The sequence below is a fragment of the Bufo bufo genome, chromosome 2 (genome assembly GCF_905171765.1).
Source record: "Bufo bufo chromosome 2, aBufBuf1.1, whole genome shotgun sequence".
NCBI lineage: Eukaryota > Metazoa > Chordata > Amphibia > Anura > Bufonidae > Bufo > Bufo bufo.
This window is the reverse complement of record NC_053390.1, coordinates 351532229-351545755: the sequence shown is the minus strand read 5'-3', so window position 1 is coordinate 351545755 and position 13527 is coordinate 351532229. Positions and strand designations below refer to the sequence as shown.

Genomic DNA, 13527 nt, shown 5'->3' with positions numbered 1-13527 from the left:
AATCATGTCAATTGCTGAAGGCTACTGATTATTTTCCTGAATTGTTTTACAATATTTTGCATTATGCACCATATTTCTGTTCTGAAAAGTTCTTATGTTTTTACATTTGAGATTGTTCACTTTGTTACGCAGATATATCTGAAATAGAATCCGACCGTTCCAGCTCCCCTCAAGATGATAGGAGATTACAGCATTCAGACTCTCCTTCCTTCACCGAGAAATTGAAAGAAAAGCCAGTGTGAGAAACAGTGCTATAATGTCTTTCTGTACATAACTGGCCAGTAATGTGTAAAGCTGGCACTTTAAGATTTTCTGCAGACAAACGGTCAGACTTGGTAAATTAGATAATGCCATCACTGCTTACATAATTTGATAATTAATTTAAAGAAATACAGGGCTTTAGCTCCCCATCTCAACCCCTCCCCATGGTAAAGGAATATTTATGTCCTGGGTATACCGTACTCCATAAAGCACTACTAGAAAGACCTTCCAGTTTACCATACATTTAACAGTTTTTTCTGCAAAGAGGGCTTAAGAGGTTGGCTCATCTCACACATTGATGGCATATTGCTAGGATGTGCCATCAGTATCGGATAAGAGCAGGTCCCAAAGGTAAGATTTGCACCTCTCCAGAATGGGGCCCCCAAAGTGAAGGAGAGCACATGAGCATGCTTAGTGGGGGAGATTTATCAAACTAGTGTAAAGTAGAACAGGCTTAGTTGCCCATAGAAACCAAATTTCACCATGAATTTTTCCTTTGGAAAATGAAAGGTGGAATCTGATTGGTTGCTATGGGCATCTCAGCCAGTTCTACTTTACACCAGTTTGATAAATCTCCCCCAGTGTGCTTATCATTCATTGGTGTGGAAGTTCCGAAAGTAGCTGAGTGAGTGTGTTTGGCTATTTTCGGAAGTCCCATAGTGATGGATGGGGAGCGCACAGCGCAAGTGTGGCTACTGCTCTATTCACTGCTATGGGACTGCTGAAAATGGCTGAGCCGGCGCCCGGCTCTTTGTAAACTTCCCATAGCGATGAATGGAGGGTGCCTGTGCACGCACAGCTGCTTTCCGTTCACTTCAGGGACCCTATTCTGATTATAGGTGCGAGTCCGAGCTCCTATTGGTCATTGATGGCATATCCTAGTGTGTGAAATGAGCCAACCCCTTTAGGATTAGAAGTTCCCATAGTGTTACTGATCAGTGGTACATCAGACGATTTGTACAAAAGATCCGAGCGTCAACATGCCAGACTGAACTGGTAGGTCAGGGGTATAATTATTTAAAAAAAGAGCTGTGGGGAATGACCGTATACAGACTATCATGCAGTACATGAAAAGTTTCAGCAGACAACCATCCAAACAAATCCAATATGACTGATCAATATTTCGTCAAACAGTAATCGGTCTTCGGACATAATGAATGATTGTTCACATAAGAGTTTAAAGCTATGATCACCTAAAATGATAGAGAAGCCTGACTGTTTTGTCAGTAGTTGTTACAGGCCCTTTTATCATGTTTTAATGTTATGGCATATTGCTAGGGTATTCTGATTGGGAAGTCCTGACCCAAAAAAACAACTCTAGAATGGCAATTGTCCATTCTTCAGTAGTTCAAGTAATGAGTGCTGTGTTGGTAGTTCTGAATTGTGGGTGGCAGGGAGCATTGCTGTGGAGGTCCTGGCAGTCAGAGTGATGGCATAGGGAGAAAGCCCCTTTAAGGTGCAATTCACATCACCTGTACACACCATTTATTTTATTTTTTGTTTTCTGTAGAAAATCTTGTTGTGTAGGGCCAGTTTAAAGAGGTTGTTCTATTAAAACAATGTTAGGGGATAAGTGTCTGATGTGATCAACCAATCAAGTAGGATAGATCATCAGTAAAAAAAAAAAAACTGAAAATTCTTACATTTTATATACCAGGCTTTTTAGTGCTATTATTAATCCTTTGATGACTTTACTAATGAAAATAGCTTCTACCAGTATAGGCATTTGCCTTTCATGTTTCGATAATGCCTTTTTTTTGGGTTACTTTTAGCTCTAAAGAGGAACCACCTAAGAGACTTGCTAAGATGGGTGCCATGCCCACTCCTTTTAAAGTGTTGAATGCAGCTGAAACACCAAGTCCACTTTCTGTAAGCCCAGTTCCAGGGACCATCACAGAAGCAGTATACTTCGAAGAAGTTCAAGGTTAGTCCTGAGTTGCTACATTGTCATTTTCAAAATGATCTGACCCACAGAATAAACTTAATGTCACAGGTCATTTTTACTGCATAGTAAACGCAGTTAAAAATAAAAAAATTAAACTGTAAAAACAATTTCTCGCCCATATTCCTTGGGGGACACAGGAAACCATGGGTATAGCTCTGCTCCCTAGGAGGCGTGACACTAAGTGAAAGCTGTAAGCCCCTCCTCCATCAGCTATACCCCTCAGCCTGGAGAAGAGACTGCCAGTTTTTTGCTTAGTGTCCAAGGAGGCAAGACACCCCCTGCTTAGGCAGGGTTGTTTTCCTATTTTTTATTTTTATTTTTTGCGTTATTTGTTGTTTTTAATTCGATTTTTTTTTTTTTCTACTTACAGGGACAACAGAGGCGCATCAGACCCCTCTGTTTCTCCCGGGGTTGAGTTGCGCCAGTGCCGGTAATTCCGCACTGCCGCCTCCCCCACAGAAGACAAGGTGGACCAGGGCAGCCTCGCTCCCCTGCGTCCCGCCAGCTCAAGGGTCGCCCGCACGCCAAGTCCCTCCCCCGGCTTCCTGCCACTGCGGTGCCAGTAGCTGAAGGGGCGACCCTGCTGGATGGATTGAGGGCGAAGACAGCGTATGGTGAGAGTGGCTGCTCCAGCCTCCCCTTCCTTCCTCCCACCGCTGCTACATCGAGTCCCCCCCCCCCCCGCCCCATGGGCATATCGTACCGGCAACCTTACCGGGTATCATTTGGGGGGGACTTTGTCATCACTTTATTTAGCGGCAGGGCACAAACTCATGCCTTCAGGGACGGCTGTAGGCTGGGGCCGTCTGCCACATCAGGCGCGGCGGGGGGCCGTTTTTTTCTTGGCGCGAACGGCGCCATTCATTTCATCTGGCCGGCACTCATCCAACCTCGGGGGTTAAAATCATTTTGCCGCGCGCGCGGCTTTGCGTCTCTTCAGCGCGGCAAGGGGTGGGCGGAGCTTCATAGCGCTCCGCTACTTCCGGTTTCGTCGGGCTCCACATCGCATACTACTGCTACGTCCGATCCTGAAGCTGTTCCTCCCCGTGCCTGCTGCCTCTCCTCCACAGCCTCCTTCAGTCTGCTCCCCTTGCTGCTGCCGCTTGCATCATCCGGGTCTGGTAGGACTGTTAACCCCCTCCGTGCCAGTACTGTTGTTGGGTGTAATCCCCGTTCCCTTTGCCCTGGGGTCTCCCATAAGGCAACATTTTTTCCACCATGTCAGACCCTTCTGCAGCTGCCAAGCCTTGGTACCATGCCTGTACTGCTTGTAGGGAACCCTTTCCCCGGGGGCAGTCTGATCCGCACTGTCCTGCATGCCGAGCTCCACCGCAGCCTCAGTCGCCCGCTGTGTCGCTCCCTGCTTCCTCTGACCCGCCTGACTGGGCTAGATCCCTGTCCCAGGCCGTGGAAAGCCTCACTCATGTCGTGGGCCGCCTAATAGACAGGCCACCTACCCCGCAGGACGCCACTCTTACTGTCGCGCCCTCCGGGTCCACCGCTTCTGCCGCTGCAGCGGGTTCACTCCCTCTTAGTGACCCCTCCCGAGCTAGGCACTCTCAGAAGCGTCTTAGAGTAGAGCGGGCCTCCTCCTCGGATACCTCCCTCTCCCCGCCACGCGTGCGCACCCAGACGAGCCTCTCCTCTCCAAAGGATTCGCTCTCTGAAGGTGAATTGGCGGTTTCAGATTTGGAAATGGACTCGGCCCTGCCGTCCAAGCTAGCCTCAGCGATGGGTCAACTCATCTCGGATATTCGTGACACCTTTAAGGTGCAGGATGACCCCCCTAGCTCTGACGCAGCTAGCGTCTCCTTTATCAGACCCAGGCAGGCCTCAAAGTCTTTCCAATCCACTCTGATTTCTCCTCCGTGGTGTCTAAGGCTTGGGCTCGCCCGGACGCCCGTTTTGTCAATCCCAAGAAGCTGGACATTTGCTATCCATTTCCAGCCGATGTCGTGGCCACCTGGTCGTCCCCACCCAAGGTGGACCCCCCTGTGGCCCGTCTGTCAAAGAACACGGCCATCCCTGTTCCCGACGGGTCCTCTCTTCAGTCAGCGGAGGACCGTCGCATGGAGACCCTTTCCAAGGGCATTTTTGCTGCCTCCGGTTCTGCTCTCAGACCGGTTTTTGCCTCTGCTTGGGCAGGTAAAGCAATCTCTGCTTGGGGTGCGCAGCTGGAACAGGAGTTGGACTCGGACGTCCCCATCCAGGACCTACGTTCCTTGGCCCAGCTTATTATTCGGGCCGGGAATTTTGTTTGTGAGGCCTCCCTTGATGCGGGAGCCCTTATTGCACGCTCCTCCGCCCTGGCGGTTTCCGTCAGGAGGGAGCTCTGGCTGAAAGTTTGGAAAGCGGACGCTGCCTCCAAACGTTCCTTGGCGGGGCTACCATTTGCGGGTTCCCGCCTTTTCGGGGTCCGCCTAGACGAGCTTATTTCGGAGGCCACGGGTGGTAAAAGCACCCATCTCCCTCAACCCCAAGCCAGGGGCGCCCCCCGCGGACGCCCCGGTGCGTCTCGTTTTCGGTCCTCCCGCAGGACCTCTGGGGCTCCCCCCGCAGCTGCCGCTTCGGCCCCTCCCCAGGATAAGCGTAGGAAGCCGTTTTTTCGGGCACAGCCCTCCTGGCGCAGGCCGCAGGCTGCCCGCACACCCGCAGCAAAGCAGTCCTCTGCCTGAAGGCGCGCCCCCACCCACCCGGGTGGGGGGCCGGCTCCTCCTTTTCAGGGACATCTGGATGGCTCACATCTCCGACGCCTGGGCTCTCGAAATTGTGTCCTCAGGATACAAAATCGAATTTGCGTCTTTCCCTCCAAATCGGTTCTTTCGCTCCCGCCCCCCGCGGGACCCAAAAAGCGCGGCTGCGTTCTCCGCGGCTGTTCAAGCCTTACTGGACAGGGGGGTGATTACCCCCGTTCCTCTAGAGGAAAGGTTCCAAGGGTTCTATTCGAACCTCTTTGTAGTTCCCAAGAAGGGAGGTTCGGTGCGGCCCATTTTGGACCTCAAAAAGCTCAACCGTTTTCTCTCCCTTCGACGGTTTCGGATGGAGTCCCTCCGTTCCGCGGTGGCTTCCCTGGAGCAGGGAGATTTCATGTCTTCCATCGATATACAGGATGCCTACCTCCATGTTCCGGTAGCCCGGTGTCACCATCGCTTCCTCCGATTCGCCGTGGGGGACCTCCACTTCCAGTTTGTCGCCCTTCCCTTTGGGCTGGCAACAGCCCCCCGGGTGTTCACCAAGGTCCTGGCCCCGGTTTTGGCCTTACTCCGTTCCAGGGGTGTTTTTCTGCTACCGTACTTGGACGATATCCTCATCAAGGCTCCGTCCTTTTCCCAAGCGGTTGCCAGCGTGGATCTCACTCTAGAGACTCTGGCGAGATTCGGTTGGGTCATCAACTTCCCCAAGTCCTCCCTTCCTCCCGCCAGACAACTGGTCTTCCTGGGAATGCTTTTAGACACGGAAGCGGCGGAGGTACGTCTTCCCTCGGAAAAACGTCTGACCCTCCGTCGGGCGATTCAGGGTCTCCTTCTCCACCGTCGACCGTCCTTCCGCTTCTGCATGCGGGTCTTGGGACAGATGGTTGCCTGCTTCGAGGCGATCCCGTTTGCGCAGTTTCACTCCCGCCCTCTCCAACGGGCGATCCTCTCCTCCTGGGACAAATCGCCGGAGTCTCTGGATCATCCCTTCCATCTATCGCCTCCGGTACGGTCATCTCTCCGCTGGTGGTTGCAGTCCCCTCTTCTGGGCAGGTCCTTTCTGCCGATCAACTGGTTGGTGGTTACAACCGATGCCAGTCTCTTGGGCTGGGGAGGCGTGTTTCCTCCCCGATCCGTCCAGGGCATTTGGTCTCCATCGGAGTCCAAACTCTCGATCAATGTCCTGGAGCTGAGAGCGGCCCTTCTGTCTCTGCGACACTGGACTCATCTGCTGAAGGGTCATCCAGTTCGTGTGCAATCGGACAACGCCACGGCCGTGGCGTACATAAACCACCAGGGGGGCACTCGCAGCGTTGCAGCAATGCGGGAGGTCACCAGCATTCTCCGTTGGGCGGAAGCCCACGTCCCGGCCCTATCTGCAATTTTTATTCCAGGGGTGGACAATTGGGCGGCGGACTTCCTCAGTCGCACCACCGTCGACCCCGGCGAGTGGTCTCTTCACCCGGAGGTGTTCGAGGCCATTTGCCTTCGTTGGGACATACCGGACGTGGACCTCATGGCCTCCAAATTCAATCACAAGGTCCCCGCCTATCTGTCCAGGGCCAGGGATCCGGGAGCCTGCGGAGCCGACGCCCTCGTTCTTCCTTGGCGAGGCTTCGCGCGTCCATACATATTCCCTCCCATCCCACTCCTGCCCAAAGTCCTTCGGAAGATCGCGGCGGAAGGCGTCTCGGTGATTCTGGTCGCTCCGGACTGGCCCCGCCGGTCTTGGTATGCCGACCTCATGCTGCTCCTGGCAGACGCGCCCTGGCCGCTGCCCGCCAGGGAAGATCTTCTCTCTCAGGGACCAATCTTCCACCCGCGTTTAAGGTCCCTACGTTTGACGGCGTGGTTGTTGAGACCACCGTCCTGACACGTAGGGGTTTTTCTGCGGACGTCGTCCGCACCATGATCCGCGCCCGTAAGCCGTCCTCTTCTAGGATCTATTATAGGACCTGGAGGACCTATTTGGGGTTCTGTGCCGATCTGGGGATTCCTCCGCTCCGCTTTTCTCTCCCCACCGTTTTGTCCTTCCTGCAGAGCGGACTCGCCCAAGGTCTGGGCCTTAGTTCTTTGAAAGGTCAGGTGTCTGCGCTGTCCATTTTGTTTCAGCGCCCACTGGCCCCCCTTGGTCCTGTCAAGACCTTCCTTCAGGGCGTGGCTCACGCGGTTCCCCCGTACCGCCCTCCGGTACCGCCCTGGGACCTGAACCTGGTTCTCTCAGCGCTCCAGGCTTCTCCTTTCGAGCCTCTGCAGACGGTTTCCTTGCGACTTCTGTCCTGCAAGGTTATTTTCCTTGTAGCCGTCACCTCTCTTCGGAGGGTGTCCGAATTGGCTGCACTTCCTATCTGGAACCTTTCCTAGTGTTCCACCAGGACAAGGTAGTTCTTCGTCCGGTCCCTTCCTTCCTTCCTAAGGTGGTCTCCGCCTTTCATCTGAACGAGGACATCGTTCTCCCCTCTTTGTGTCCTTCCCCTTCCCACCCGCGGGAGAGGAAGCTTCATCGCCTGGACGTTGTCAGGGCGCTCAAGGTTTACCTGGAGGTAACCAGCTCTTTCAGGCGTACTGACTCGCTCTTTGTGGTTCCGGAGGGGTCGCGCAGAGGGATGGCGGCATCCAAGGTTGCTATCGGCCGTTTTGTCAAGATGGCTGTTACTGAGGCTTATCTCGCCAAGGGCAGGGTTCCGCCCCTCGGTGTTACCGCTCACTCCACTAGAGCGGTCGGGGCTTCCTGGGCTCAGAGGAATCGGGCTTCTACGGAGCAGATTTGCAAGGCGGCCACTTGGTCCTCCTTGCACACCTTCACCAAGTTCTACAGGGTGCATACTCATGCGTCGGCTGACGCTGCTTTAGGCCGTCTGGTGTTGCAGGCGGCAGTTGATTGATGCCTCCGGTGTTGGTCTAGTTTGTTCTGGTCCCTCCCTTCTGGGACTGCTCTGGAACGTCCCATGGTTTCCTGTGTCCCCCAAGGAATATGGGCGAGAAAAGGAGACTTTTGTATTACTTACCAGTAAAGTCTCTTTCTCGCTCTTCCTTGGGGGACACAGCACCCGCCCTTCATTTGGGTTACAGTTGTGGTTCCGGCTTGGTTGCCCCCGTTGGGGCTCGACAGTTCTTTTTTCCGGTTGGTGGTTATCTTTCACTACTTGGACACGCAACTGGCAGTCTCTTCTCCAGGCTGAGGGGTATAGCTGATGGAGGAGGGGCTTACAGCTTTCACTTAGTGTCACGCCTCCTAGGGAGCAGAGCTATACCCATGGTTTCCTGTGTCCCCCAAGGAAGAGCGAGAAAGAGACTTTACTGGTAAGTAATACAAAAGTCTCCTTTTCAGAATTGCATTTTATTTTTCCACTTCCACTCCACAAATATATTTTTCTTTACAGTTCATGGTGGCATTTGTTACAGCGGCAATGGCTGAGAGTTGCCACTGTGCTGTTAAACTTACACTGTTGGCCAGAACAGCTTCTTCGGCTCAGCTCTGTTCCTTCGTGCAGGCTATGGCCTGCTTGCTGGCTAGGTTTTACCTATATGCCTGTAGGGCGTGATCGCGCACACACTCCCCCAGGCTCTTAAAGGGCCAGGGCACGCACATGCATCTTCACTAGCCAATAGCCTGGCTACCCTTGCTACTTAAGGCACCCTCCCCTGTGGGAATGCGTCTGAGCAGTAGGTGTTTTAGCTTGGTAAATTCCTGCTAGGTGTGCTGTATCTTGTCTGCCCGTGTACAGACCTCTGCACAATTACCGCTATTTGACCCTTGCTATCTGACCTGAGCTGTGCCTGTTACCCGCACTGATCCTACACTGCCTTCCTGACCTAAGTCCTATTATTATATTGCATGTTCTCCTCCAGTCCTGACTTTGGTCTGTCCCTGACTTAGATTCCACCTGACCCCTCTGTTCCCTGCAACAATGTCTCTGATCCCATGAGACTACTCCACGAATGAGCACCCTGGTAGATCTTCTGTAGCAGTCCAGATCTCTCTATAGGGGTTAAAGGATATGAATACTAGGGGACTGCCAGGTTAATGCCCTTAGTTTTAGCCAAAAGTATAACTCATCCTGCAGAACAAACAAGCCTTTTTACAGCTATGCCAATAGAAAAGTATAAAAGTTTATAGATCTGGGCGGGGATGAAAATACTAAAGCATTTCCAGCAAAATTGACTTGGTCCTTAAGGGGTTAAATGCAAAGTTTATTTAATTGGTGCTTTGTTGAAATAAAAGAAAATATTCTTTGGGGTAACCCCTCTAAGGGCTCTTTCACACCTGCGTTCTTGTCTTCCGGCATAGAGTTCCGTCGTCGGGGCTCTATGCCGGAAGAATCCTGATCAGGATTATCCTAATGCATTCTGAATTGAGAGAAATCCGTTCAGGATGCATCAGGATGTCTTCAGTTCCGTAACGGAACGTTTTTTGGCCGGAGAAAATACCGCAGCATGCTGCGCTTTTTGCTCCGGCCAAAAATCCGGAACACTTGCCGCAAGGCCGGATCCGGAATTAATGCCCATTGGAAGGCATTGATCCGGATCCGGCCTTAAGCTTAACGTCGTTTCGGCGCATTGCCGGAGCCGACATTTAGCTTTTTCTGAATGGTTACCATGGCTGCCGGGACGCTAAAGTCCTGGCAGCCATGGTAAAGTGTAGCGGGGAGCGGGGGAGCAGCATACTTACCGTCCGTGCGGCTCCCCGGGCGCTCCAGAGTGACGTCAGGGCGCCCCAAGCGCATGGATCATGTGATCGCATGGATCACGTCATCCATGCGCATGGGGCGCTCTGACGTCCTTCTGGAGCGCCCCGGGAGCCGCACGGACGGTAAGTATACCGCTCCCCCGCTCCTACTATGGCAACCAGGACTTTAATAGCGTCCTGGGTGCCATAGTAACACTGAAAGCATTTGGAAGACGGTTCCGTCTTCAAATGCTTTCAGTACACTTGCGTTTTTCCGGATCCGGCGGGCACCTCCGGCAACGGAAGTGCACGCCGGATCCCAACAACGCAAGTGTGAAAGAGGCCTAAGTAGTTTAGATGTCTTTGTGAGGTTTCTGGCTGGTCACTGACTAAGAATTCATGCTTTCTTACTTTACAGATGACAAACCTATAGCACCTACCAAGAATTTTTTGCAACCAAATCCAGAAGATCTAGAGACCTATGGGTAAGTAAGAATAATCTGGGGTTAGGTATATCATATTTTATGATAAAACATTTGTTTGTGATGCAGCAATAGAAGAATGTGTTTTTATGGGGTGCCCACCTCTGTACAGTCTTCATACATGCAGAAGGCCATTATGTACAAAGATCATATTTCACTGTTTTACAATTATATAATATATATATATTTTTTTTATTTTTTTTTTTATTTTTTTTACAGAGACTATATAAGAAATCTACTTTTTATCGTTTACCCTAAAAATTAGCAATTTGTTATTTTCTGTTTCACAGACCCAATACAAAAATGATCCAGTTTCGAAAAGGTGATAGCGTTGGCATGCGTCTTGCTGGGGGAAATGACGTTGGTATATTTGTGGCTGGTGTGCAAGAAGGTAGTGCTGCTGAGCAGGAAGGTCTTCAAGAGGGTGACCAGCTGCTTAAGGTATGAACAGGGATGATTGCAGCATGTAAAGCAAACATAGAGTTCAGTCCCGACCATTAAATGGACCCTTACATTAGAAAGTGGGAGAATAGTGGTGTGGAACATGTGCCCTGCATAGGTAGTGGGAAAAATCTGTAATAGGTTTCTTAACCTCTACCCTCTCGCCGGACAACTATATACATCAGCAGCAGGGTATTCACTAATGGCGCCTTTCATACAGCAGGCACCTGGGCCCTAATGTCTTTGATTGGTGATAACACTGATAGCGTTTAACCCCTCAGATGCTGTGGTCAAATGTGACCTCAGCATCTGAAAGGTGGAAAAAACAAAAAACAAAACTGAAGCATGTGCCTACGTCTTCCCCTGGCTGAGAACAGTTTTCTGGGATTTTTATACTGATGACCTTTTAGATCAGTAGTATCTGATTGGTGGGGGTCTAACACCCCCCACCCAATCAGCTCTTTTTTAAGAAGGCACATTTGCCTTCGCGCAGCTCACCAAGCACAGCACCATACATTGTATAGCGGCTGTGCTTGGCATCGCATATCAGCCCCATTCACTTGAATGGGGCTGAGCTGCTCCAAGGCCACGTGACACATGAACGTGTTGTCACTTGGCTCTTGTGAGCGTCGGTGCCTTTTCCTGAGCATAGGTCATCAGTATAAAAATCACGGAAAAGTCCTTTAAGTCGTCCCTTAGCAGTAATAGGCCAGAGCCTGTACAAGACTTCTAGGCCAATTACTGGTATATTACAATGCAGGCCTGTGGGTGGCAGAACTGCATTGGAATATACAAAATTTTGTGTTCACTAATGGATAAAAATCTATTAGGGAAAATAAATGGCATGTTTTAAGTCCTCTTCGGGGCCTAAAAAAAATATTTTAAAAAAGTTTGAAAGAAATTAAAATTCACCCCCTTTCCCCAAAAATTGAAATATAAAAATATTTATCCCATACAGTGTATGGTGTAACAGGAAAAAAAGTGATCAAAAAGTAACACATACCCCAAAATGGCATCAGTAAAAATGACATATTGTCCCACAAAAAATGAGCCCTCACACAAATCCATAGACGTAACTATAAAAAAGTTATGGGGTTCACAATATGGAGATGAAAAGAAAGTTTATATTTTTCTAGAGTTAAAAAAAAAAATAATAATTTCAGTATTAAAACACAAGAAAAACCTATATACTGTAAATGTGTTATCACTGTAATCTTACTAGCCTCCTTATATGCAGTATTAAATGGTGCTGTTCCAAAGTATAACTTAGGCCTCATGCACGCCGCCGTGGCCGTATTGCGGCCTGCAAACAGCAGGTCCGCAATATGCGTGCACCGGCTGTGTGCTCTCCGCATTACGGATGCGGACCCGTTCACTTGAATGGGTCCACAGTCCGGAGCTGCGGTGCGGAACGGATGCACGGAACCCCACTGATGCACTACAGAGTGCTTCTGTGGTGTTTGTCTGTACCTCCACACCGCAAAAAAATAGAACATGTTCTAATTTTTTACGGTGCAGACGGATCACGGACCCATTCAAATTGAATGGGTCTCGACCCGTCTTGGTCGGCGCACGGATGTTGCCCATGCATTGGGGACCGCAAATTGCTGTCCCCAATGCACTGAACGGCCGCACAACGGCCGTGTGCATGAGGTCTTATCCTGCAGAAAACAAGCCCTCATATGGCTAAGTGAACGGAAAAATAAAAGTTATGGTAATGAAGTGGTTAAACATACCTGGAAATGACATTGTAGGGTGAAAGAGGGCAGTCTGGATGGACCTCTTGGTTACAATTTTTTACATTACTGTTCTTTCTTTCATAACTGTTAGGTAAACTTACAAGATTTCCGTTGCATTGTTCGAGAAGATGCTGTTCTTTATTTGTTGGAAATCCCAAAAGGTGAAGAGGTGACCATTTTAATCCAGAGTAAATATGATGGTAAGTTTATTGTCAAATAGAATTATTAAAGCCTGCTGTAAAAAGGCAACATGTGGTGGCACACATTGGGGGTCATTCATAAAGACAGGCATTTCTACTCTGGTCTTGATATCCACCTGTACCACGGGAGGATGTGCTTAATTTAAGACGAGGCGCATGCTCTGTCACAATTTAGGCACATCCTCTGGCAGTCCGTGTGCCTAGATGTCAGTACCTAAGTCAGGGTGATGGCCACACCCATTCCCACCCACCATGCCCCCTTTTTGGAAAGTGGTGAGGAATGCATATAAACTCCACTTGCACCTAAATTTAGGTTTGCTACCATTGTCTATTGCAGTGGTGGCAAACCTATGGCACCTGGGCACCTGCACCCTGGTGTACCAATCTGCCTCTGTACTTTTCCTGCCATTCATCAGCGCAGGGCGCACTATGAATGGCACAGGCAGAGCATTGAATGCAGCCAGCGGCTATTATAGCTAAGTGATAAAGTACATGGAAGATATACTATACTTGTATTCAGGGTAAATGGCTGTGTTGGCACTTTGGGTTTGGCAAGTGGGTTTTGGTTTGCAGTTTGGGCACACGGCTTGTAAACGGTTCACCATCACTGGTCTATTGCATCATATAAATCCCTTGTGACCGCCATAAGACTCTACGCACATGGCTCTATTGTGTATATGATGCGTTAATCTGTTTTATCATGGGCAATTATACATTTAATATAGTGATATATGGATGGTCATATATTAATACATTTTTAATTCTCAACATTTTTCGTAACTACAATTAAGTTTTTCTATTAGCGTTTAAAGGGCATGCAACCAATTTTAATGTATATTTTTCTTTTTCTTTAGTATACAAAAATATACTTGCTTGTGGTCGAGGGGATTCATTCTTCATAAGAACTCATTTTGAATATGAAAAAGAAGCTCAACAGTTCCTAGGATTCACAAGAGGCGAGATTTTTAGGGTGGTTGATACCCTATACGATGGAAAACTGGGCAGCTGGCTGTCGGTTAGGATTGCCAATGAGTTGGAGAAAGGCCTTATTCCTAGTAAAAGCAGGTATTTCCAGTTTCTTAACCTATGTATATCTT

At 49.8% G+C, this 13527-nt stretch overlaps 1 protein-coding gene across 4 annotated transcripts in view; it reads left to right on the top strand.

The window, feature by feature from the left end:
• Positions 1–13527, top strand: part of TJP2 (tight junction protein 2) — a 173478-nt gene that overhangs the window by 135203 nt on the left and 24748 nt on the right. For all 4 annotated transcript variants that reach the window (XM_040417095.1, XM_040417094.1, XM_040417093.1 and 1 more), the window contains 6 exons: positions 133–238; positions 2034–2185; positions 9987–10053; positions 10341–10491; positions 12322–12430; positions 13285–13495. In XM_040417095.1, coding sequence (XP_040273029.1) covers positions 133–238; positions 2034–2185; positions 9987–10053; positions 10341–10491; positions 12322–12430; positions 13285–13495 — 796 coding nt within the window. The remainder of the gene's footprint in view (positions 1–132; positions 239–2033; positions 2186–9986; positions 10054–10340; positions 10492–12321; positions 12431–13284; positions 13496–13527) is intronic.